The sequence below is a fragment of the Dermacentor silvarum genome, chromosome 3, assembly GCF_013339745.2.
Source record: "Dermacentor silvarum isolate Dsil-2018 chromosome 3, BIME_Dsil_1.4, whole genome shotgun sequence".
Classification (NCBI taxonomy): domain Eukaryota; kingdom Metazoa; phylum Arthropoda; class Arachnida; order Ixodida; family Ixodidae; genus Dermacentor; species Dermacentor silvarum.
Window position 1 is genome coordinate 84088861 of NC_051156.1, and position 25389 is coordinate 84114249.

Below are 25389 nucleotides of genomic sequence, written 5' to 3' on the forward strand. Positions count from 1 at the left end.
ATCGCGTAGAGAATCCGCCTTTGAGGATTATTCGTTTTCGTTAAATTGGTTCCCAGTGGCAGATCTATTATTCCAGTTTAAGAAAAATGAGAGAATAGCCTTTAAAAATAGCAACAGTTTGCTCAAGTGGCAATAGATTGACAAAATGGCTTTGTATGTAGTTTGAATAATGTATTCCAAAATGTATGGTCATGCTGCACAACGTATTCACAAACATGCTAACAGCCACACAACATATTACTATTTTCACAATAGTCGTGATCTGCACCTTTGTGGTAGTTCTTTAACGTGTGACACTTTGTTCAGCGTCCTCATGCCGCTCCCGCGCCCTAAAAGTCATTCCTGTGTCAAATTATGAGCCCGAGCTCCTTCGCAGTGAAGCCAGCACACATTGCCATGACGAAAGGTAAAATGCGCATGCGAGCGCCAGCAACGAAAGTGGGTAGACACTCAGGCGTAAGAAAAAGCAAGCTGCATATTCGCTTGGCGCATCGCTCATCGAAACAATTCGTTTCCGCAGCTCTCGGCAAAAGAAACGCGCCGACTGCGGTTTAATGTACCGCGGTGTCACGGCGCCTGTAAACAAAGTAACTGCACCCTACTACACGCCTGTCAGAGATCTAACGGGGCAACCATGGCCCGGTGGCACTTTGAGGGACTAGGAACAGGAGATAGAGCGTGTTATCTTATGCCACCGTCGTCCGGCAGTGCGCTCAAAGAATTAAAATAACATGACGTGTGGATGTAGTTCACAAATGTAGCGCCTGCATCTTCTTTTTACATGAAACGTCTTATCTGCTTTATATTTTTGTTTGATGGCAATAAGAGACATAAGCTGCAGAGATCACAAGTGTCTGGTTATTCGCGACCGATGATTATACTGTGATATTTTTGTTTGTGTTCTGCTTTTTTTATTTCAAAAAGAGAAAAGTTGACGGCGCAATAATGATGACATCGCAAATTGGACAGCGCAAACAAAAATATCGCAGTATAGGGGGTGCATCATCGCACAGCACGATCAAACCGGACGTGCGCGCCTGTCAATGGTGATAACTGGACGGTGCGCCCTATACCTTCAGGCTTGTTATGCTTCGGCCATGCGCTCCGCTGTTCGCATTTCTTTTCATCGTGATAGTACGTATGCCATGTGCATTCGCGTATAGCTCGTAGACAAATGTAGGTTGATCGTACCATATTCGTTGCCACGTGAGGGTATAAAATTATTCGCATGCTGATCGGCCCATATTCTGAAGAAATGTATTTCTAATTTAAGAAAGACGCATACCTTTATTGCAGCGCGCACTAAATGATATTATGGGTAGCCGAAAATTTTTACAGCTCATTGCCACAGGCGGCGCCGTCATTCAGACTTGGCAAATCCTATTTTTTGTGTGAAAATTGTGTTTTTTTTACCGCGGGATAATTCTTCATGCTTCCAGAAATGGTCAAGATTCTTTTGTCTTTTTAAAAATTGAGCAGGGTTCCTACGCGCTTGACCAACCCTGAATATGAATATTATACCAAACTTTGTATGTTTATGCGAGCGTCTATTCAGAATGTTATTCATTTCCTTTGCAGACTGTTCAAAAGCAATGGAAAAATATCTGATCAGGAAACGGAAATCCCCCGGTGAAAACTGCGAGGAGAGCCGTCCCTCATCCAGCATTTACAGTTCAGTCGCTGAAGCTCCACCGCGCCCTGATGACACTAGCACACCAAGCTCTATGTGCACTGCAGAAGCCGGTCCTTCCAAAATTCGATCCATCGGCGAGGTTTCTGATGCACCATCTACAGAAAAACAAGGGCGGCGCTTCCAGCCTACCTGGAAAAGTACCTACAAGTGGTTATCTTACAATGTCCACAGTGACAAGGCGTTTTGCGAGACCTGTTGCACAGAATCAGAGATGAAACTGCCGCTCCCTAACACTTCCCAAGACAAGCATTCTTACCTGGCATTTGTGAAAAATGGTTTCTCAAACTGGGGAAAAAAGCAATTGACAGATTTAAATTCCATGAGAGGTCTAATTTTCATAAGGAGGCATGTAATGCCGTCGTAGCTGCAAAAGGCAGCGCGAATGTGGCATATGCTTGCGCCAAGGGCAAGGCGAAAGAAATGGACGACGCCCGACAGGCTCTCCTAGCAACACTGTCGTCACTACTGTACCTGTCGACCCAAGGCTTAGCAATACGTGCCCACAAAGACACAGAGAGTAATTTGAGGCAGCTGCTGGAACTCCGGGCTAATGATATTCCTTCATTGCGATCGTGGCTTTTAAGAACAAAATACAAATGGATTTCTCACCAGATTTTAAACGAGATGGTGGAACTCATGGCACATGACATCCTTCGTTCACTCACAGACGAAGTTCGTGCGGCAGAGCACTACGCTGTCATTATGGACGAGACAGCACATTTAATTTCTGTCAAAGAACAACTTTCAGTTTGTTTTCGGGTGGTCACAGAAAGCCTGGAAGTAGAGGAGCTGTTCTGTGCGTTTTTCAACACGACGAACACCACAGCGACGAGCCTCTTTGCTATATTGAAAGACATTCTTTGTAGATTTAATCTGCCCATTGAAAAGTGCCGCGGGCAGTGCTATGATGGTGCGGCAAACATGAGAGGAAAGCACCGAGGAGTACAAGCTCTCATGCAAGAACAAGAACCTCGCGAGCTATATGTACACTGCCTAGCGCACATCCTGAATTTGGTTTTGCATGATGTCGGCCAGAAAGTAGACATGTGCCGTGATTTTCTTTACGCCGTCACTGAACTGATAAACTTCGTGACCTGCTCTCCAAAGCGCGCTTCATTTCAAGAGATTCAGGTAGAAGAGGATGTGAACTTGCGAAAATTCTGCCCGACAAGGTGGACGCTAAAGGCTTCATCACTGTGATCTGTTCTTTCAAATAATAGCAGTCTCATAACGTTTTTCTCTGAAACAGCATCCGAAGAGCGAACTGAGGCCGGTGCGAAAGCCAGCGGATTTTTAAGGATGCTGTTCAAGTTTGAATCGTTTTTCATGTTGACGCTTCTGACAAAAGTGTTTTCACGAATGGAAGCACTGAATACCGCCTTACAAAAAAGAACGCTCAGGTTTGACCAAGCGGAGAAAATGGTGAAATCCGTCACTGCAAGCGTCGCTGAACTGAGGCAAAGTTTTCCCTTGGTTTGGGAGGAGGTGTTGGCAGAGGCAGGAAAATTAGGAGTTGAGGACCCGTGTGTTGCAGCTGCTAGGCGAAAGAAAACGCCACACCGCTATCAAGAAGGTTCCTTAACTCACGTGTTCACATCAGCGGAGTACATGTACCGCCAGAGGTACTACGAAGTACTTGACACTGTACTGCCCTCGTTAAGCGACAGATATCCACCTGAGATGTGGCAGCATATGTCACACATTGAGCAGCTTGCCACAGGAAAGCAAGACGAAGCATACATAACAAAGTTCTACGGTGACGACCTTGAACGAGGACGGCTGATTTTGCACAGAGACATGCTCATTGACATCGTAAGCCAACAAAAGTCGGCACCATTGCACACGTTCGAGGACGTCGTGCAGATGTTTTCGGGGGAGAAGGGCGAACACCTGCGAAACTTTTTGTCGAAATGGCCAAGCTAACAAAAATTGCGTTGACCGTACCGGTCTCGTCAAGCACATCCGAGAGGTCCTTTTCTTGTCTTCGGCGACAGAAAACGTACCTGCGGTCGACGACTGGACAAGCCCGTTTTAGCCATCTGGCCATTTTTCACACTCACAAAGAACTCTCCCGCAAAATCAATTTAAATAATATTGCCGACGACTTCATTGCTAGAACAAGTGCCCGAATGAACACATTTTCCCTCAAGGTGAAACCATCCCATCAGACAACGAAATGATGTCTTTAATAGGAAAGAGAAAGTTGCCAACTCACAAGTTAAAGCTAACCATTTGGCTAAGAAAACAAAGCAAGAAGTTATTTCCAGGAACGAAAACGGGATGCATGACAGGGAAAGTAGGGTGAGTCCTTTTGGGTACGCAAAGACGCTTCGTTGCGCTATTTCTAAAGCTTCCCAGTCTATGCTGTGCTTTTTCCTTATTAATATTTATTTGTCATATGCTGCATTAGCTGCACAAGAACGCAATCCACGCTCTTGCTACTTCCTCTCGTGCCCTTTCCCACTGTTGAGATATCGTTGTGTCTTATTTATTTATTTGTTAATATGACTGTGTATTTCTGCGCCTGATAATTTATTACTCTAAAATCATTTATTCCGCGGCCGGGAAATAAATGAAACCAGTGGCATAAGGCATACTTTGACAAGTAAATAAAGTATTGCGTCATGGAGTCACGTTGTTTTATGCTAATAATTGTAGTCATAAGTTGTGTACAGAAATTCTTATATATTGTGTATGTTTTATATATGTTATGTCTTATCTTTTCAACTGACCTTTAGTCAGGAAAATATTTCTTGACTGTGTCTTTGTATATTAAAACTTGCACAAATCGTTACATGGCTGTTTTCATTTATGTGTAGTTGTGCGACTTATAGGCACAAAACACACATATCTCCCCAACGTGAATAACTTAATCGGCTTTTCGCATGGCTCATCCGAGAGACGCGAGTCTCTTTGTGGTACGAGGGGACTCAGGTTATGAAATTGAACTATATATATATATGACCGCTTAGGCAAGCTAGTCGGGCCCCAGCCCCCCCCCCCCCCCCTCGGGAAAATGAAAACTTTCCGCCTATGATCTCAGGTTTGTTTACATTGACTGTTTTATTCTCGTAGCCATTCGATGCGTGGCGGAAAACGCGAGCAGCTCTTCCTCGGGTTTTTTAGGCTTGATATATACAGTGAAGAACAGCACGATAGTTGTCTCCATGTGTCCTGTGAAATCCACAAATAAAACCGTGTTTTGCTTTGCTAGATACGATATAAATTACATGTATTCGGAGAGCGAAGCATTCAACTGTGGGCCATCCGTTCTAAATGCAAAACGAACCCGATTGCTCGTGTGTCACACATGATTTTTTAGGCTGACTAGGTATCAAGCGCTGCCACACATCGTTTTTAAGCATGTATGTAATTGCTTTCGAACGTGACTACTGATTTACTCGCGCTCGAAACTATTGCTACAGAAACGATTGATACAGATCGACTTCGACGAAGATAAACGGTCCCTGAGTGCAGCACAAGGAAAGATATGCTAAAACAGATTTATCCAGGTCACGTTCCCGTTGTTAGAAGCAGTAATAAACAACACAGAAGAAAATTTTTATTTTATTATTCGATATTGACAGGTCAACAGATCTTTATTGCAGTGTTTTTCTCATGACATTATGCTATTTCTTACACAGTAACCCGCATTCCGACACTCTTCGAGCCACATTTTGCGCGGTTCGGCGTATTTCTGAGCATCCCTATCCTCGCTTTGTTTGCGCAAGACGAATCGCAGCCTTCAAAGAAAGCGCGTGAAGAAGCTTCGATCTCGATCACATTATATGGAATTTAGGCAGTTCGATGATACCTCAAAGGTTCCCAACTTTGCCGTATCATCGAATTCACGTTATTGTAGTGAATTTATTGCGCCTTATTCGGTGCAGCCAGATGTCACGGCGCTTGCTGTCACTCTTTCCGCTTAAATGGTATCGTGAAAAGAGCTTTCCCGGACTCCCGGTGGTTGCTGCACCCCACCAGTCTAGGAAAGATCTAGGAAAGTTCCATATACCCTAAATTACACAAAATGCAAAATCCGACCTCGTCGATGGCTCATACGCGCGGCGTGTGCGAGCGATGTCTTTGTCTGTTTGTCCGCTCCGGCACGGTGTGGACCATCTATGGTGGAAAGTGATCACCTGACTGCAACTGACCAATTGGCGGCGCGGCGGTGAAGAGAAAAGGGTTGCGGTTCTTTCCATGTTCTAGTGACTTTACGGCAGGGTCGACATGAGCGGCGCGGCGCCACTGTCGAGATCGCGCCTCGAATGCGCTGGCCGCGCCGAGCGCGACAGACAGTGGAACGGAGGAGGAGGGAAGTGGTTGGCGCTATTTTTTATATAGAGAAGTTTTAGCGAGCACACTTTGGGTTGCCTCGTCTATGGGGGAGTGGAGCAGGATAGAGCGACAGGAGGCGGCGATATCTAAAGCCCAGACCACACGTACGCTTGCGGACGCGCGCAAGCTCGCGTCTACGCGCCTTGCGCTTTACGCGCCTAGCGAGGAATGGCGGTTTGCATTCACAAATACGCGCGACAGCGCGCGCTCACTGGCCTCACACGTTGGCGCCTTGGCAAACCCCACTTCGTACTCTGTTATTGACAGTACTTCAAAATGCTAGGATATCTTTAAACGTAATTGTTATATTTTTAGAGCTATTAGATCAGCACAAAAAGTGGCGAAGAAGCACTTTCTTGCATGGTATAAAGCTGCTTCACTGAGAGCTGAATGTACCGCGCCGTCACTGCGTAGCCATGCACGCCGACGCGAGGCAGCCCAAGTACAGTGTACTAGAAGTACAGTACACTGTAGCCCAAGTGCGCGATAACAGAGAGGAGCTGTTCACCGAGATCGCGCCTCGTTTCGACGCGTACGAGCCGTGCCGCACCGTCTGCGAAAGCGTGGGCGCGCGGACGCGAGCTTGCGCTTGTCCGCAAGCGTACGTGTGGTCTGGGCTTAAGAATGGCGCTACTTTGGGAAGATTGAGGGGCTTTAGCTGCAGTTGCGGCGAGGAATCGTTGAATGCTGTCGCGTTCCACTCTTAAAGACGAAACTTAGCGTCCTCCATTTTTTTTTACAGCGAAGCTGTATATGGCTAGGTTCTGACCAAATGTGCGTCCGTCATCAGGGCATGTAGAAAAAAAGTCGCATCGACAAAACTGAATCCATAGTTCTGCTTCGCACCGGCGGTGCACCGTGGCTCCGGAGTGGATGGCGGAATAATAAACATCATTGTGTGCCCACCAATATGCATGTGTGCCTCGTTTTCTTGTGACGTCGACATCAATCTAGCGACGTTATCAGCAGTTGTACTTTGGTCTTAATATGGCCAGGGCGCGCGTAGTCCGTACTGAAAAGAGGAACGTGCAAGCAAAAGAGCGCCGGCATGAGCAATAGCGTGAAGGGGCGTGAACGCGACGGGAAGCCGCTATAGCCGAACGCGTCTCGTCCGAGGGATACGGAACGTCGGATAGCCGCTCTGTGACCGATGAGGTGCAACAGCGTGCCCGTGAAGATCACCTTCGCGAACAGAAGCGGGAGTGGGCGCGAAAGCATCGGCACCCAAATGCAGTACGTCACAGTGACCACAAACCAATGGTTACCATGGTGACAAAGTAAACGCAAAATAAAAGACGATAACAACGAAGGTATGTGTGTGTGCGTCCGTATTCAACCAATATAGCAATTAACCATGCATAACTCAATATATTTATCAACAAGTACAGCTTCGCTGGTCGTCCATCTTCACATAGTGGAAGGGCTCCGATTTTTTTTTTTTTTTTTAGGTTGAGACAGTATAAGCGACTGACCAGTGGTGAAGAGCGCGCGTTACAGGCCACGTTATCGCTATCTCGTGAAGCCCAAGTGACCCAGCCTAATTCAGCTGGCCGAGAAGCGGTTAAATATCGCAGATAGTGCTAGCGGGGAAACGCCTCGCTTTCCAACCAGATTTTATAGTCCGGCCGCTGCACAGAAGAGGGGGCGCTCTATTTTGCAAGCTTTCTATTACGTTTGATGTCCACATTTTACCTGACGCCCTAATATAACAGGCACAGCAGACGTGCGCCTTTCTGGGTGTTCCCGCAGCGAAATGAAGGTATTCTGAATTCAGACTGTTTCTGGGAAACGGTACTGTAGCCTACACATTACCGTTTCTCAACCAGTTGAGGCGCTTCTGTTCTACATTAAACCGTGCGCTGCGGGCCGCGATAAGAGAGAGCACGCAGTCTCAATATAAACAAATGGCTGACGGAGCACCATGTACGAATGTCGAAGCGAACATTTTTCAACAAGGGGCGCTTGTTGACGTTGCCTTGTCTTTAGCCGCGCGCAAAGTTCATGTAGTACGCCGAATACTGTGATATCCATTCTCGTTTTGCTGCGCGGCGCCGCAGACAGCATTCCTGGCGGCGACGGCAGCTGCCACAGCATGCGGGGCGAGACAGGGCGAGACGAGACGTGGCATCTGGTAAACATAGCCGCTCACGCCGAGCCACGGCGAGCTTCTGCAATAATGAATTGGCCATTTGTAGTAATAACGGAGCGTTTGTAATCGCAGAAAATGACGGCAATTGAAAATCGGCGTGGCGCCACTTATTTCGCAATACGGTACCATCAGCACTGACTGATTCACAGAGAGCGGTGCAGAGGGAGTTCACGTGTAGCTTACGTCAACCCTTCCGTTTCGGCGCGGGTAGTTCAAATTTAGGATGGGGCCGTGATCGGCAATCTTTTGACTCAAAGTGACACACTGGCAATCAAAAAAAAAAAAAAAACGGCGACAGGTTTCTAGACAAGTAATTTATTGGTGGTAGTGTCCCTATAAGAAACGATGTTGGCGTCTTGTGAGTAGGAATTCGAAGCCGCTCGGAAGGAAGCCGATTTGCGAAAGCGCTCGTCTCCCTCGCTTCTTCGTGCCATAGGCGTCAGCTGAGCCGGCGTCTGCGGGCTGCGTGCCAGCTGGCGAGCGCACGCCGCGACAAAAACAGAATCTCGTTGGCCGCGTCATTGCCGTCTGGGCCGTGCTTGCAAGTGGCACGGACGCTGCAACGTGTATAGGGCAGAGCCGCCGACGCGCCGTGTCCTGCCGCGTCGGCTGGAAGATAGCAGCTGGCCGGCAGTATCGCAAAACACAAGGTGACGTGCGAGACCCATGTCGCAGAAATCCTTGCCACTATACCATATGGTTCCGGCTCAGTCGTGCGGCGCGTTTGAAATTGTTCGTACATAGCGCGACGCATTGCCGCCCTATAAACCGGACTAATGCTAATTTGTGTCATAAATAAATCCTCTATATCCCAGTAAGTCGCGCTAAAGAAATGTCTGACGTCAACGAGTGAGTCCTTGTCGTTGGATTACCAGAACGGCGTGCTGCAAGGCAAGGTGAGCATTTTATAGCCTCACTTGTTACTAACGTTGTTATCTTGGGTCTGTTTATGTCGTTTAAATGTTAGACTTCGAAATGGAGTCTCGATCACTGACCCAATAAATATAGCGAAATACTGACAATATTTGTAGTATGTATTATTTTACGAGTTGACACCTTCAGTGAAGATCTGCGGTGAGTGTGGGTTCACCAGCGACTGTGAGAAAATGTGCAGTATTTATTTCTGCGACGTGCATAGGTGTGAGGTTGGCAGTGCGTTATGTTCGGCGACCTTAGCGTTATTGGTGAACCAGCTGGCGCTTTACGTTTCTCAGAGACGCAATTATTTATTTACGGCAAAAACAATTACCCTTGCCTCTTTATAAAAAATATTCCTCGGAACTAGAACAAGAGTTAAATACCCTTTCTTAAGCGAGGGAGTATGTTTTGATTATGTTTTGAGTTTTTTGCGCTCATTGGTTCGCTAAATAACATATAACACTGGACTCCACGTCGTACTTTTGGTGGAAATCTTTTTTTTTTTTTTCACTACGCTCTCTCTACTGGCCAGGTCAGGAAACACCAGCTAACAAATAGTTTGCAGCTGCGGTCTAACAGTGGTGCATATGAATGACTTTTTTTAAAACTTGGCGTATAATAATGCCAAGTTCGGCGCGCTTCCACAAGTTGCGCCATGTATTGGCTTACAAGTTTTCATTTCACTCACAATGAAATAGCAGTTCTGACGGCTCGTATAATTGACAAGATCACGTACAGGAATTCGGCGTGACTGGTTTCATCATCAGCCTTTTAGAGGCGGTGAAAGGCGAGGGGGACTCGCGCTTTCACGGAGAGGACCCCACGGCGGAGAACTAACGCGCGTCTGCCGCCGTGATTATGATAAGTGGTTCTGAGGGAAAGGGAAAGGTTGGCGCGTTAAGGGCGCAGGAAGTAGGAGTATATTCTCCTTACCAAACAATATATGTTTAGAGCAAACGCGCCTTCTTCGGACGCACGGAAAGGGCCGCGGGGCGGGGGAGGGGGAGGGAAGAGAAAGCGACGTTTAGCTGCAGCACCAAGTGCTATTTCTGGCGCTGAGCCGTGCCATTCAAGGCTGCAGAAGATAGCGCCAACCTTTCCTTTCCCTTCACGACAACCATTATTCATCATCAAGTGCCCATTATATCAGAGGCTCCGGCAACATTTCACCAACGCCGCAGCATTATGAGAACGCGGGCAAAACGCCGACGGGCGAAAACAGTTGTGAGTTTTGCCGGTGCTGCTAAGTCAAGTTTTACAGCTGAAAAGCTTACTAGCATTATCCGTATAGCTCTCTACAAGTTTGCTTCGCAATTGATGCGCGATTTCATCTCCAAATGACGTAATACGGAAAACCTCACGGCGACGGCGACGGCGACGCCGACGGCAGAAATCTGCTTGAGTTCCATATAATTGCTATCGGCAATAAAACCTCCGAGCGCCGCCAGAGGCACGGGAAAACAGTCACGGACGCCGCGCGGCGTTCGGTGCAAACGCGCTGCATAACGCCGAGCCGTCGACAACAGTTCTGCGCGTTGCTGGTGCTGCTACACAGCTTTTGCAACGACTATCGTAGAGCGGCTGCCGGAGGGCCTTGTCTCATTGAAAGGCCACTACGTAATCTTATAAACTGGTTCGTTTATCCATCATGTATGAATAGATGACATAAACAGTACACGGCTGGCTGTTGTTCACTACCTTTCGCAGTAAGCGCCTCTCATGGGAAGTGCGCTACTATGGTGTACTAGAACATGGCGCTAGCACACTTCTAGTACACTTTAGTATTACTTTTTTTTGGCTTGACAATGTGCTGTCTTTACCCCACCATTTATTGAAAAATAAATATCATAATTCAGTGCTGCCCAACGTCGCGTAAACCTCAAGGTAACGAAACACTGCATTACCTTTTTTAGCGCTACTCTCCTTAACCATATAGCGACACTTACGATTCACAAAAACTAAAACAAGGCACTCTATCCAGTAGTGCCAGCATGCTAAATTCAGTATGCAGAGCATAATCCCTGCAATCAGGGTGACCGCGTTTGGGGACGCAAAGGCATTTTCCCAATTCTGTCCAGAAGCGAAAAGCGAAAAGCCGCGGAAATTGAGCTGTGGGTGAACTGATCCTTTTGCTTGCCTCATGTTATTGCAGTACACTAGAGGTTGCGGTGTATTGCGGCACACACGACCACTATGGTGAAGGCACTACCATGTTTCCATCAAGGGATATATTGCACGTGCCGCGTTCCGTCAGCAATAGTGAAGGAGTTTTTTTTTCCTTCTTCGTTAGGCCTGGGGCCAAATTTAAACTTTTATGTGTCGTTTTAGCCAATGATTGAAACCTTTTCATGAAAAAATGCGACGTTACTGACTGTATACTTAGTAAATTTGTTTCACTGTTTATTTTCGAGGATTCACTGGAAAATGCAGTGGTGATCTTTACACCATCTTTGTTTTCTTTCAAGTGAGCCTACAGCAACTTGGGGATTTCAAATTGTGACTGAGAGACATTTATTGAAAGTGTATCATAATTCGTGACTGAAGGGGACAAGAGCACATAGAGCCTCTATGCCAGTATCAGTACTGCTTCGTACTTCATGCCGAGGAAGAATGAGACCTTTAGTTAGACATACCGCATGCTTCATCTAACTTGAGACTGAACATGTTAGACGAATGAAATATTGTCCATAGTCTCCTTGAGTTAAAGTATTTCGTGGTGTGCCATTTTCAAATTACGTTTATATATGCAGTTATCGAAATATTCGTGTTAGGGCATAAGTTGCATTGAAGAAGTTGTAGAGCTTACTCAAAGCACCCAATGAAGCTTGTTTTTTTTCGATGACGTCACCTGTTAGTAAATACAGTAATTATAAACAGCGCAACCTGTACCACGGACGAAGAAAGCGGACGGAAAGAGGTTGCGCTCCTTTTTATTTACGGGAAATGTACCAACAAGCCCAGCTACCAGTACTGCAAACGTTATTTTCTACATGGTTTTATTTTACAAGCGTTAAATACAGGCCGCGAAATAGAAAAACATTATGCCACCTCTGCTTGGCGCGTCCATAGCACTGCTTTCGATCATGTTTAAGAACACGAAATGCGCATGTGTTCGAAATGATCAAAATTCGACCAGAGTGTTTTTGTATGTGTTCACCGCCGGCCACTCTTAGTGTTCAGGACCGTGACCGATTTAATTTATCACAATGACATTGTGTAGTTTCCAGAAAACGCCATGGCCATCTCTCCAATTTTTACAGCGAAGCTGTATACATCTCGAATTCGCTCGCAAAATTTTGTGGCGCAAACACAAAACGCCATCTCTCCCCAGCGTCGCCGAGCTGGGGAGAGATAGCTGAGAGAGAGTGAAAGGAGAGTATAAAAATAGCATCGCGCAGCATAGCGGACGCGAGGTGGAGAGGAGGAATGAGGCATGTGGTAGTGGGACGCGTAGAGCTGCTGCCGACGCCGATCGCGTTTCCTCGCGTTCGCGCCGAACGCGCCTGGTGTCCGTGAATACAGCTGATGCCTCTGGCGGCGGCTCGGCAGGTTTCGACCAGAGAACTGGAAACTATACTTGCGGACAACTTTCTGTGGCAATGAAGGGAAAGCTACGGAGGCAAAGCGCTCACAAGTGAGATCGCTTCTAAAAAGAGTCCTGCGTTTAAATCCACGTTAGTTTAGGCTGGAGAAGGGAAAGCATAAACACCTTATTATTAGCAACAGTTAAAAAGACAGATCACACCCCTGAGTGTAAAAGCACGGCCACTGGATAAAAAAATGTCACAGTTTCGCCCTAAGGGCGAAGCAATGAATGCGATAGCAACACAGCAATGCCATACGGAGTAAGGTGAGCGGCTTTGGTAGCAATATGAATTGTAGTGAACATGAGCTGATTAAGTAAGCAGGTGTGCTGCGCCGTAAGTAGACCGACATGAAGAGAGACTCGATGACCACGAGAGAGAGAGAGAAATGAACTTTATTAAAGCACCGGCGGAGGTAGCAGGGTGCCACGCAGGGCCCTCTTGCTACCCGACTATATATGTGCAGTCATCAAGTTGCGTCTCGACGCTTACGCCGGGGGACCCAACGTTCTCCACGAGGCTGTCGCCCCTGGGTCCCGTCGGGTGCGTCCCTGCGCGTTTGGCGAGCGACAGCTGCCTCGATCCGCTGGACCGCCTGTAGTTGTTGCTCTGAGTCCTGAGCCGTTACGGCACTGGCAATGTCCGTTGGCAGTCTGCCTGGGTAGGCCGCTGCCTCTTCTGGATTCAGTTTACAATCCCACAACACGTGAGTTACGGTGGCGGTCGCACTGTTACACACACTACACTTTGCGCTCTCGTAGACGTCGGGGCATATGAAGCGCGCGAGCGCAGGCGTGAGCACCGAGTTCGTTTGCAGCTCTCTGTAGAGTAGCGCCTGTTCTCTAGTGAGCTGCGGGTGTGGGTCCGGCATGGAGCGACGTGCGCTCCGGTACCATTCCAGCACGTCCGCGTAGCTCGTTACCAGTTCGGCTTCTTCTTCGTCGTCTTCATCGTCGGTGGCTACTCCCTCTGCTAAGACGAGGGACGCTGGTGCCACCACGCGGCGAGTAAGACCTCGCGCAGCGGCGTTCGCCGTCTCATTGCGGTTTGGGGAGGTGCTCCCGAAGTAGCAGCCTTGATGCGCCAGGAACCATCAGAGACGAGTCCGCAGTCCGTCGGTGCACTGTCTGTCACTGCACTTCACAACGCGCACCGCACTGGCACACACATTATTTCTGCCGTAGTTCCGAACCGCTGTGCGCGAGTCGCTCAGGATCGTTGTACACTTGTTGTCGGCGAGGGCCAGCCCAATGGCGGCTTCTTCCGCCTGATGCGCTTGCTTCGCACGGACGCTGCAAGCACTGTAGATTTCGCCCGTTGTGGCGCGTATTGCTACGGCCACGTATGTGTCTTCTTTGTCTTTGTATTTAGCAGCGTCCACGTATAAGGCACCGTTATCGTTGGCATGTGCTTCAGTGAGGGCCTTGGCTCGTGCGTCTCGTCGGCCTTGGCTGTGCTCCGGGTGCATGTTCTTTGGTAGGGGCGCCACCACCAGTCGGCGGAGGGCCCTTTTCGGGAGGGCGTGATGTCTCTTCGCTTCGTTGTCAGTAGTGTTCGTGCCTTGGCCTAGTCTGGCCAGGATGCTTCGTCCCGTTCGTGTGGTTTGGAGTCTCTCGCGCTGAGATGTTCTTTGCGCTTCTGCGATTTCTTCGAGGGTGTTGTGCACCACCAGCTCGAGCAGCTTGGCTGTGCTCGTGCAGTCGAATAAGCCTAGCGCAGCCTTGTATGTCCTTCTGATGGCCGCATTTATCCGGTCGCGCTCCTGTACTTTCCAGTAGTGGAACGCGCCTACGTGGGCAGCGTGGCTGATGGCGAAGGACTGCACCAGACGTAGTAGGCTGGCCTCCTTCATCCCTCTGTGCCGGGTCGCAACTCGCTTGATGAGTCGCGTGGCGATACCCATCTTAGTGATGATCTTGTCGACTGTGACGCCGTTGCTCCTACTGGCTTCGAGCACCATGCCTAGGACACGGAGCTTAGAGACTTTCGGAATGACGATGCCGTCTCTGGTTCGGAGCACGATCTTCTCCGAGTCTTCAGTGGCTTTCTTCCTATATCGCCCTCGTGGTGGGACGATCAGGAGTTCGGACTTTTGTGGCGAGCATCGGAGACAGGTGCCATCCAGCTGATCTTCTATTGTGTTCACTGCTTCTTGTAGCGTTTCTTCGATGTACCCGTCGCTGCCGCCGGCAACCCATAGCGTGATGTCGTCCGCGTAGATCGTGTAACGGACGTGCGGGACTCGCGCGTTTAGTCACTCCGCAACTCCGATCATGACCAGGTTGAAGAGCAGCGGCGATATCACGGAGCCCTGCGGTGCTTCCGAGGGTCTTTTCTTCTAGTTGTAGGTTACTCGCTTGTATCTTTACCGTTCAGTTGGACAGAAAGTCCCTTATGTAGTTGTAGGATCTTCGTCCAAGTCCTAGCCGCGAGGCCTGCGACAGGATTGCCGAGTGGCGTACCTTGTCGAAAGCACTCTGCAGGTCTAGGCCGAGAACTGCTCTAGTGTCGTGAGTGGGAGCTGATACCTCCAGGATTTCATGCTGGAGTTGTATCATGGCGTCTTGGGTACTGAGCTTCTCTCGAAAGCCGATCATTTCGTCCGGGTAGAGGCCCTTGTCTTCGAGGTAGCGGTTCCACCTGTTACGCATGATGTGTTCCATCACTTTTCCGACACAGGACGTCAGGGAGATGGGCCGTAGATTTTCAATGTTGGGTGGCTTGCCGGTCTTCGGTATGAGGACCGTGCGAGCCGTCTTCCATTGTTTCGGTAGTTTGCCTTCTCTCCAGCATTGGTTGAAGTATCTTGTGAGTGCTGCGATCGCCCCATCGTTGAGGTTACGCAGCGCCCGGTTGTGAAGCCGGTCTGGTCCTGCCGCCGACTTGCAGTTGAGCTCTTGTAGTACAGCTCGGACTTCCCATTCTTCGATCTCTCGATCCAGTTCTGGGTTGTGCGGTCCATTGTGGTCGGGGTGGATCTCGGTGGCCGCCGTGGGGAGGTACTTGGCATTGATGCGCTTGCTGGCTTCCTCTTCGCCTAGTGTCTTGACGGCAGTGTAGATCGTTTGGGCAAGCCTGTGCTGCTGGTGGCCTTTCGTGGATTTATCGTCCAGGAGGTGTCGCAACAGCTTCCAAGTCTGTCCTTTATGTAGTTGTCCGTCCGCAGCGCTGCACGTTGCGTGCCATTGCTGCGTGCATAGTTCTCTGCTGTATTTTTCAATGGCGCGACCCAGCTCGGCGACTCGTTTCCGTAGCCGTCGATTGTGCCGTTGCTTTTTCCATCTTCTTTGCAGGGATTGGCGAGCCTCGATCATGTGAGCCAGCTTGCTGTCGATTTGCGGTACTTCCTCTTCTACGTCCAGCTCGGCGGTAACCGAGTCGGCTGCTTTGGTTACGCGTTCCCTCCACTTCTCGATGTCTTCGATCTCGTTGTCGGCTTCATCGAGCGTTGCGCGGAAACGCGTTCAGTCTGTGAGCTTGTGCTTGAATTTTTTTGGTCGTTGTGTACCGTTGTGGGTATGTTCAGTTCTATAATGTAGTGGTCACTGCCCAGGTTGTGGCCAGTGTTGCGCCAGGTCGCCGTTCCTCTTGCTTTGCCGGAGAGTCGAGCGAAAGTGAGGTCCGGGTTTGTGTCCCTCGTAGTCGACGTTCCAATTCTTGTAGGGTTGCCCGGGTCTGTGTAAAGCACAAAGCCGGCGTTTGAGGCTTCTTCCAGCAGGTCTCGTCCTTTGGCCGAGGTGCGGTTGTATCCCAGCTCTTTGTGTGGCGCGTTGAAGTCGCCGCACACCACCACCGTGCCATTGGGGCTTGTCTTTGTAGTCTTGTGTAGTAGTGCCTTGAATTTCTGCTGCCCGTGTGTGGGATTGCTGTACATATTCGCCAATAATATGGGTTCTTGCTTTCTTCAACCAGCCCGATTTCGGTGACGCAGTGCTCGATGGAGCTGCGTCCCAGGAAGTTCTCGTGGTGTATAGAGGTGAGTCCCTTTCGCAAGAAAGTGCACACCCCCTGTGCGGCTCCCTTGCCGTGCTCTCGCGCGCTGGGTGGGCTCGAGTAGGCTCGGTACCCCGGCAGAGTCGGTGTGTCTTCCATGTGGGTTTCTTGTATCATTATAACGTCCGGTGGTTGCCCGACGCTTGCCACGTGCTGCTGCAGTACCGCCTTCCGACACCGGAACCCGTTGGCGTTCCAGTGCCAGATTCTTAGTCTTGTGCGGGCTGTGGGGTTTCGGTCCATGTTTGTGGGATGGGTGTCATGCTGCAGGTTTTGTTCTCTTCATTGGTGGTGTTATTCTTGTTAAGAATTTGGTTCAGTAGTGCCTTCGTCTCCGCGAAGCCCGTGGTTACCCGGAGCTCGAGTGCGGTTACGCGCTTCTCTAGTAGTTCGATACGTTTTTCATGTCTGTTCAGGCGTACATTGGTGCTCTCACGTTCCCTGTTCATTGCTCTGTGTTCTTTGAAAGAGGGGCGGGATATTTCCGCCGTATGCTCTTCCATGTCTTCTACCGTCTCGTGTTGTGGGGCCGTTGATGGAGGTTCCGTTGTGGGGGTCCTCTCTGCTATTAGTGGTGTAGCTGATCGTTGATCGGGTACCTGTTGTGGTGGCGGCGTAGGGGTGAGTGATCTCTGCGCTGCCTGTGCGATGTCCATTCTTGTGATTCCTGCGGGCTGTTGTCCTGCACGCAGTAGTCGTAGCATTTCTGCTTGTCCTTGTTTCAGTTCCCTGACCTGGGCCTTGAGGTTTCGGTTCTCGGCTCGTAGGTTTGCGTTGTCTTGCTGTAGAGCTCGCATCGTGTCTTCGATTTGCGGTGTTCGGCTTTTGCTTCTGTGGTGGTTAGCTACCTTTTCGGACCACGTGGCGCGTTCTCGAGAGCGAGACTCGCGGCGCGCGGACTGAGCGGTGCACCGTTTGCTCCTGCTCCTGCTTTCCTGCCCGTGCGACGTGGCGCGGCCGGAGTCGCCGCCTTGCACGCCGCGTAAGCAGCTGCGACTCGCGCTGCGCTTGCGCTCCTCCCGTGGACGGTCGGCTTTCAGGGGCGGGAATTCTGCGGGGTTGTCGTTCACAGCTATGCTGACGTGTGTCGATGACGTGTGTCGTGCGTTCTCTCATCTTCGCTTTTTTACCAGATATGGCAACTTGAAACGGTTGCTGCAGCCTGGCGCCCCGGTGGGGTGGGGGCCGTTACAAAGCTCGCAACGTGGCTTGCATTCTTCGGCGTGCGTGTCTCTTGGGTTAGGCTTACCGCAGGCGAAGCAAACCTTCGTGTTTTGCCGGTGGCCGATTTTGCCGCACGTCCGGCATACTTGGTGGTGTTGACAATAGAGGCTGCATCTGACGATAGTTACGCCGTACTTTACGGTAGAAGGTACTTTCTGTCCCTGAAACAGGGCCAATACCGCTGTCGTTTCTCCAATGCGGTGTGCCTCGATGGCTTTGGGGTTCCCTGGATGTATAATGTTTTCTCTGAAGTCTGCGGTAGTTTCCGTCTTCGGTATCCCGTGGATGACTCCTTTCGAAGTATCGTGCGGGGCCGCGAAGTAGGCGTAGGTTTCGTGGGCTTGTTCCCCGATGATTAGTGAACGTATCGTGGCGTAGCGCCTCGCTCTCTGCTCGTCCGGGGTACTCAGAACGATAATATTTTGCGCCACATTGGCACACACTGTGTCCTGCATTGCTTCCGCTTTGGTGATACCCGCGGCCGTCCAAATGGCTGCCGTTAGGGTTGGGGCTTCGGTGCGCCCCATGTTTAGGCCTCCTCTAGGTCTGATGATAATTTCGCACTCTTCTCTCGGGATGTTCGTTGGGATGCGCGCCATGCGTGTTAAATTTGCGGTAACCTTCTTGCCGAACTGTGCTTGAGTGTAGCGCGATTCATGCTTCTTGCCGGCGGGGGTAGACTCACCGTTGAAGCAGGCGTGCGATGTTGGCTTGTGCTGACGTGGCTGTCGCGCGCCGGTCTCCCAACCCGCGATGTCGTCGTCCGGTAGAATTTCGCCTTGGACTGCTATCGCTGTGCGCCCGTCGATGTGGACGAGCCGTGGTTGTAGATCTTGCGCTTCTTGTTCTTGACAAACGTCGGGCTCGAACTCCGTTTCCATCGCCGAGGCCATATCGCCGGTAGCGGCTGCGCCGACGCGGCGGCGGGCGGCGCAGGGAGTCAGCGGAGCAGCGGCGGCGGGCGGACGGCGGCGGGCTACGTGGCGCGCCGGCCAGAAGTCCAGCTAGGCCTGATTAGGCTTAGCTCTGGAGCTCCGCTTCAGAACTTTCCGGTCCCAAAAAACGGCGAAAATTTCGAAATTTCTCACCAAATTTGGTGTGGCGAGTTCCTTGCAACTTGCTGCACCTCTGGTAGTGTTGGTTCTTCGATATTGGGTGAATAACCGGCACTATCAATCATAATCGACGGAGCCGATGCGAGACGCGTCCGCTCACCTCGGCGACCGCAGCGCCTCCCTCGATGACCACGAGAAGGCGCCTGTGAAACGGTAGTGTTCATGAGAAGCGCTTCCCGCGGACTTCCCGTGGGCAGCGCTTCCCGGGCAGCATTGCATGTGTAGCGTGCGTTGGAAAATGTGGCCCGACTATTACTAACTGAATGAACAAGCGTGGTGTGAGCGCGCACAAACAAACATGAATAGATCACACTGAATGACTGCACACAACGACTGTCAAAACGCTGGCAGCAAGCGGCGGGCGAAGGTACGTGCGGTCTATCGTTTCAACGGAAACTGAGCGGCGAATGCACGGCGCATAAAGGTCAGAGCCGTGTGGAGATAAGCGACGGTGCGAGCGAGCGACGAGCGCGGTTGCTGGCAGTGAAGTGCGCCCCCCCCCCCCCCCCCAGCTCCCTCCGGCGCTGGCTTCCCGCTTCCTTGCTTGCGCGTGGGAGATTGAGTGCGTTCGCTCTCCGTGATAGCGCGCGTCCCCGCACGCTTCCGCTCGGGCATACGGCGCGCGGCGAAGATTTTATCTATAGGGAACCTGACGGCGACGGCGATGGCGACGACGCCGCCGACGGCAGAAATCCGGTTGAAGTGTCCATATAATTGCTATCGTAATAAAACAGGTGCGGCCTGCCGCGTCGGGCGCGCTGCAATGGGAGCGAATGTGACGGCCGTAGTTGCATTGTCGGCCGCTTGGCTGGGCTGAATGGCGCTAGTCATCGGCGATGGAACGCTTCGGCTTGCACGTTACTTTGCTTATCTTGCGGCTTTTACCTTCCGCGTCTGAGCAAACGCAAAACTGTCGCACGTGGAAGCTGCACCGATTCAGCGTCTGTTCCGAGCAACGAAAAGCACTCTCAAACGCTGCCGGCCTACTTGGCGCGGTAACACATATGCAGCAGCCACGCGCCCTTAGCTTTCCCTTCATTGCCACAGAAAGTTGTCCGTGAGTATAGTTTCTTCCGAAAGACTGAAGCGACAGCTAGGGAAGCTGAAACCAAGCGTCTCGGAAGAGAACATCCCGAATTTAGATTGACGGAAGCAGAGAGTTCGCGTAGGCAAAGAAATGAAGATCCGGAGGCTTGTGAACGTGGCCGATTCAATTCGTCGCAATACTACGCAGAACATCGCGAAGAAATCCTGAGTGCCAGGAAACTAAGTGTGTGCTTTGCCACTACTTTACTAGGCTCTCCCAAGCTCCGCTGGTCTCTGGTGTTTGCGGTAGCAGAGCCACGTATTTTTACAGCGAAGCTGTGAACCGCTCGTTGTTTGGAAAATTTCGGGCCATAAACACAAAACGCCAGGTTAACAATTCAAGGCAAACGGCATATCTTGCTTTGCAATCAGGCATACAGCATAATATATATGTATACTTCATGACGTCACGAATCTTTCATATATATATAAGGAAAACCCGTCTAGCAACTCATTCAGTTCATTCTAAGACTGCCATGGGTAGACCACGAAAATTAAATACACCAGAAGAACAGCGGGAATACAATATTCGACCATGTGTGATGTTTGATACGGCTTCGCTGTACATTCACGTTCGTTGTGCCGGATGGCGGCCAATTTTTTTTTCCTTTTGTAACGGCCATGCAAGCTTCGTTCTTTCCAAACGTGATTGAGAGCTCGAGGGCTCTGCATTCGAAACACGCGCGCGCGTAGTGACGTCATTTCTGAAATATTTCGCGGGATTTCGTCTGAGCCCTGAAAAATGAACCTCCATATAAAATGTCCCAATACCCGAAAAACGAAAGATAGTGTCGTAGAAATATCCCTTTGTGTTGCCGCCTGAGTCCCTTAACGCCATTTTTGCTCCCTAAGTGTCGAACGCAGAGAGGCCATGGCCGAGCAATGCTAAATTTTTTCAGCAAATTGCACACTTGCATGAGTTATTACTCCCCATGAGCATTCCTTTGAGTTTGATGCAATATACCTAATACGGCTGAGTGAGCTCTCTCGAACGCGGCCACTCCGGCTCGGATCGGCAATCGTGCTGCCAAGCTATGGGCGTCTTGCGCTGGGGTTTGAGGTATAGTAAGGGCGCCTGGTGGCGGCGAGAGAAGTTATATCTGGGTAGTACCAGCTTGGGTAGTATTGAGCTGTGGCGAAACACGTTTCTAGCCCGAGTTTTATGCCGATTCACACTTTTTTTCGGCCCAGTTGTGAGTGCGAAAAGGCTCGTCACTTCTCAGAGACCACGCTGCGAGCTGGCCGCAGCCCAGTTTAAGGAAAACGGACTCTCCGTGTGCCGTCGGATGTAATGCTGGAAGCAGAACGAATCGGCGACGCCGATCCGGAGAGACCTAGCTCAGCCGCGAAAAAGCGTCACCATCTTTACTGCTGCGTCGTGGGCTGCCACGAGCACACGAGCAAGAATGCCTGAACCTCAACATCAGATTATACCGTTTTATTTCAAGGCTTCACGAAACGGAGCGTCGGGCGCGCTGGATACTTCATTGCCCCACTGTGAGCAGCATAGGTTTGAGAGTTAAGTGTGCTCATCCTTGACCTCAAGCCAGCACTTTGAGGCAGCGCAGCAAGGCAGGATTGATTACAGCACATCGATGTTCGAGCGCTAGCTGTCATTAAAAGCTACATTAAGCGAGCAGCGCACGAGCTCGCGCTGCAGCGCTATTCGCACGTAGTACGTTACTGCGAGCTCATGTGCACTGCAAGGTCGATCCACATAGGTCGCGAAGCTTCGGGCGAAAAGCGGTTCAGAACCAATTGTCACCGACATCACCAAGGGTGGTTATGGGAGCAGCGATTGAAGGCGACTATGTTTGGAGGGAATAAACACTGGGAAAGAGAAAAGCGTTTTTAAATTAAAGCGAGACGCAGTTAGATTCATTCAACGGAAATAAAATTCCTAATTCATTTTATATACGCATGGCGAGAAAAGATACAACTGTATTTTACTTGATCATTATCAATAAATACCTTTTTTCAGGGCTCACCGAGAGAGCGCCCATCGATAGCGGCGGGCGTTGACGCCGCTATCACTTGCAATGCCATGCAACTCTTGGAGTGCGTGGAAAGGCGCGCTCGTAAAGTTCACCTGTTAGAATACGTCCCTCTCACATGTTGCGTTGTTTTGCATGTCGACGTTTGTCTGAATTGGGTGACGCGGGTAGTTTTATTGTTTCTTCACCTGTGCAGCCAAAAGTAGTGAGTTGCGACCGTTAGATACTTGTTTACTTTAGTTGTTTTCGTGCAACAGAGCTGGCCGACGGGCTTGGCGTCCGATGAAAGGACGAGCACTCTACGCAATCGCCCAAAGCGTTCGTCGATCTCCAATTAAAAAGTTGTCGCAGTTTCACCTGTAAGGCGAAGCATCAATTGCGATAGCAAACTTGTAGAGAGCTATACGGAGTAATGATATTAGCTTTATCAGCTGTATAAACTTGGACATGCAGCAGCATCGGCAACACGCAGAACTGGTGTCGACGCCATCGGCGTTTTGCCCGCGTTCGCTCAAAATGCGTGCGGCGTTGGTGACTGTTGCCGGAGCCTCTGATATAAATAGGCACTGCGTGCCGCAGCTAAACGTCGCCTCCCTTCCCTCCCCCTCCCCCACGGCCTCTCGCTCGTCGGAAGAAGGCGCGTTTGCTCTACATACATGGTGATTGTGAAGGAGAACAGAGACGCCTACTTCTGCAGCCCTTAAGCGAGCACGGCGCAGAACGCGCGTTTGTTCTCCGCCGTGCGTTCACTCCGCGTGAAAGACGCGCCCCTCGCGCCCTTTCACTCGCACATGCAGCGTTCGGCGCGCGGCGACGGTTTCTTCTCCAAATGACGTCATACGGAACCTCACGGCGACGGCGACGGCAGAAATCTGCTTTTGAGTGTCCATATAATTGCTATCGCAATAAAATATGTTCTGTGCAGCGATGTGATTTCGACGCCCGTACGGCTGATGTTTTCCGGCATCGCTTTTCGCGCTCAAAACTCGGAACGCCCATGAAGTCGAATGGCGGGGCATTTGAATATACAGCTCTAATGGCAGGCCTCCGAAACAAATTTCGCGCCTATGAGAACAAAATGACGTCACTTCTGTTTTTGACAAACATGACGTCAAATTATTTTTTCTTCCGCCTGAAGTGTTCCCTCCTCACACAGATGGCGCTAAGCCCCATGAACCGCCGATAAGCATCGTATGCCGATAAGCATCGATAAGCATGTCATCGTATGGGCTTCTATGGAAGCTTCGCTACCAGATGAATTTACCTTGTGCACTGCATAAGTTATTTATCAGTTGCTAAAGGGGCAGGTGGCCGTTACTAGAGCGCAGGCATGACTACTTGTTTAGCGGCATGCAGTCAACAAATGTTGCAGGAGGGCCCGCCGTTTCGCGGCATGCTGAAGAAGCGCTGCCGTCGCGGCGCGTACGATCGTGCGCTCGAGCAGTTCCGTATACATGATGTCAGCTTATCGCTGCTGTGAATTCATTTATAGAAAGCATTTCCTCGCGTTTGTGCGCCCGAATCTAGCAGCGTGCAAACCTTACCTGAAGTTCAACTTCGTGGCTCGCTTAACTTGCGATTGACACTGCGCTAAAACTTCGCCACTTATTTCTTGAACGGCGTACACTTATTCGGCGGTATTGCGATGGCGGCCAAACTCTCGTTGACTCTGTGGCGAGTACATGTACCCTTGACATCAGACGACCAAAGAAGATCCGGACACCCGAAGAAGCCGCTTATCTTGAAGCGTGCCCGCCGTGGTTGTTCAGTGGCTATGGTGTCGGGCTGCTGAGCACGTGGTGGCGGGATCAAATGCCGGCCACGGCGGCTGCATTTCGATGGGGGCGAAATGAGAAAACACCCGTGTACTTAGATTTAGGTGCACGTTAAAGAACCTCAGGTGGTCGAAATTTCCGGAGTCCCCCACTACGGCGTGCCTCCAGATCGTGGTTTTGGCACGTAAAACCCCATAATTTAATTTTTTTATCTTGAAGCGCGTCGCGCGGCCAAGCGAGAATCTGCGCGTCGGCGGTTAGCCGATTAGGAATACCGTGCCTAGCAGCACGTAGTATTTCCTAGAAAAACTTAGCTGAGCCTAATAAAACCTTGAAGAAGCTAGGTCGATCACCAGCTCCGCTGTTTGCTCCAGCCTTGCACAACTACAGCAAGCTGTCCACATTTTGTTGCGATTTCAATTATATGGACACTCCAAGCGGATTTCTGCCGTCGGCGTCATCGTCGTCGCCGGCGTCGTCGTCATGATGTTCCGTATAGAGTCCAACGGCGATGAAATCGTCGCCGCGCGCCGTATGCTGTATGTGCGCGAGGGACGCGCGCTTTCACGTGGAGCTAAAGCATGGCGGAGAGCAAACGCGACTTCTTCCATCGCGCGAAAGGCCGTGGTGGACGGGAGGGAGGGAGGCAGGGGAGGCGACGTTTAGCTGCGGCAACAAATGCGTATTTATATTTAAAAAACGTTGTAAGGCGAGAAGTTGGTAAAGAGTTCCGATGCTGCTCGACGAGTGTCCCGTTCTGATCTTGGCGAAAACATCCGAGCCGCCCCCAGAGACACCGGCATCAGTCACCAACGCAGCGCGCCTTCGGTGCGAACGCGTGCAAGACGCCGACGGCGTCGACCAATGTTCTGCGCGTTGCTGGTGTTGCCGCATGTCCAAGTTTATACAGCTGATAAAACTACTATCCTTACTCTGTTCTAATTTGCTATTGCAAATGATGCTTCGCCTTTCGGGTGGAACTGCGACATTTTTTTTGCCACTTTCATTTTCATTTAGTTTATTATTACTACACTTCAGGTAAATACTACACATATCGTTCCCTATGCTTTCATTGGCTTCTTTATCTGTTGGATTGACATCTTCGTGACTACGAAAAAAATCACAGCATATCCACGGGGTGAATGATGATGAGTGGGCGAAGCTCCGGAGGGAATCATCGGATCTCCCGCTTAAGGGGACGCTAGCCCAAACGCGTTAGAAACGTGCAGTACTCTCTAGTAAGGGGGAGCGGCCACAGCGTCTTACGCAGCCATTTACACATGCCGGAACGTGCACCACGTTTGCCGACGCCATCACATGACTGCTGAGAGAGTATACCCCCCGTATTCATAAACGCTCCTCGACTTGAACTTGACTTGCCACCGCTTTGGGCAGCGCGTTCGAAACGCGTTGAAGGTAAGGCGGAGAGGCCACAGCGTCTTACACCAGCTTCTTACACGGGCCGTAACGCGCTAGCACAAACGCGTTAGAAACGCGCTAGAAACGCTGCCTTTCGT

The 25389-nt window shown here is 50.5% G+C and overlaps 2 protein-coding genes across 4 annotated transcripts in view; one reads left to right on the top strand and one right to left on the bottom strand.

Annotated features, from left to right (window-relative positions):
* The window catches only part of LOC119445548 (uncharacterized), a 381600-nt gene that overhangs the window by 326722 nt on the left and 29489 nt on the right, over positions 1–25389 (top strand). The window contains exon 1 of one of the 3 annotated variants that reach the window (XM_037709815.2): positions 8709–9079. The exons of the other annotated variants lie outside the window; for them this stretch is intronic. The gene's annotated coding sequence lies outside the window, so the exon portion shown is untranslated. Of the gene's footprint in view, positions 1–8708; positions 9080–25389 lie in introns of those variants that run through there. 3 annotated transcript variants of the gene reach the window in all.
* On the bottom strand, positions 15058–16559 carry LOC119444519 (uncharacterized). Its single transcript, XM_037708905.1, has 2 exons — positions 16232–16559; positions 15058–16121 (listed from the first exon to the last, which is right to left on the bottom strand). Exons 1-2 carry the CDS (start codon positions 16557–16559, stop codon positions 15058–15060), a joined length of 1392 nt encoding a protein of 463 aa, XP_037564833.1.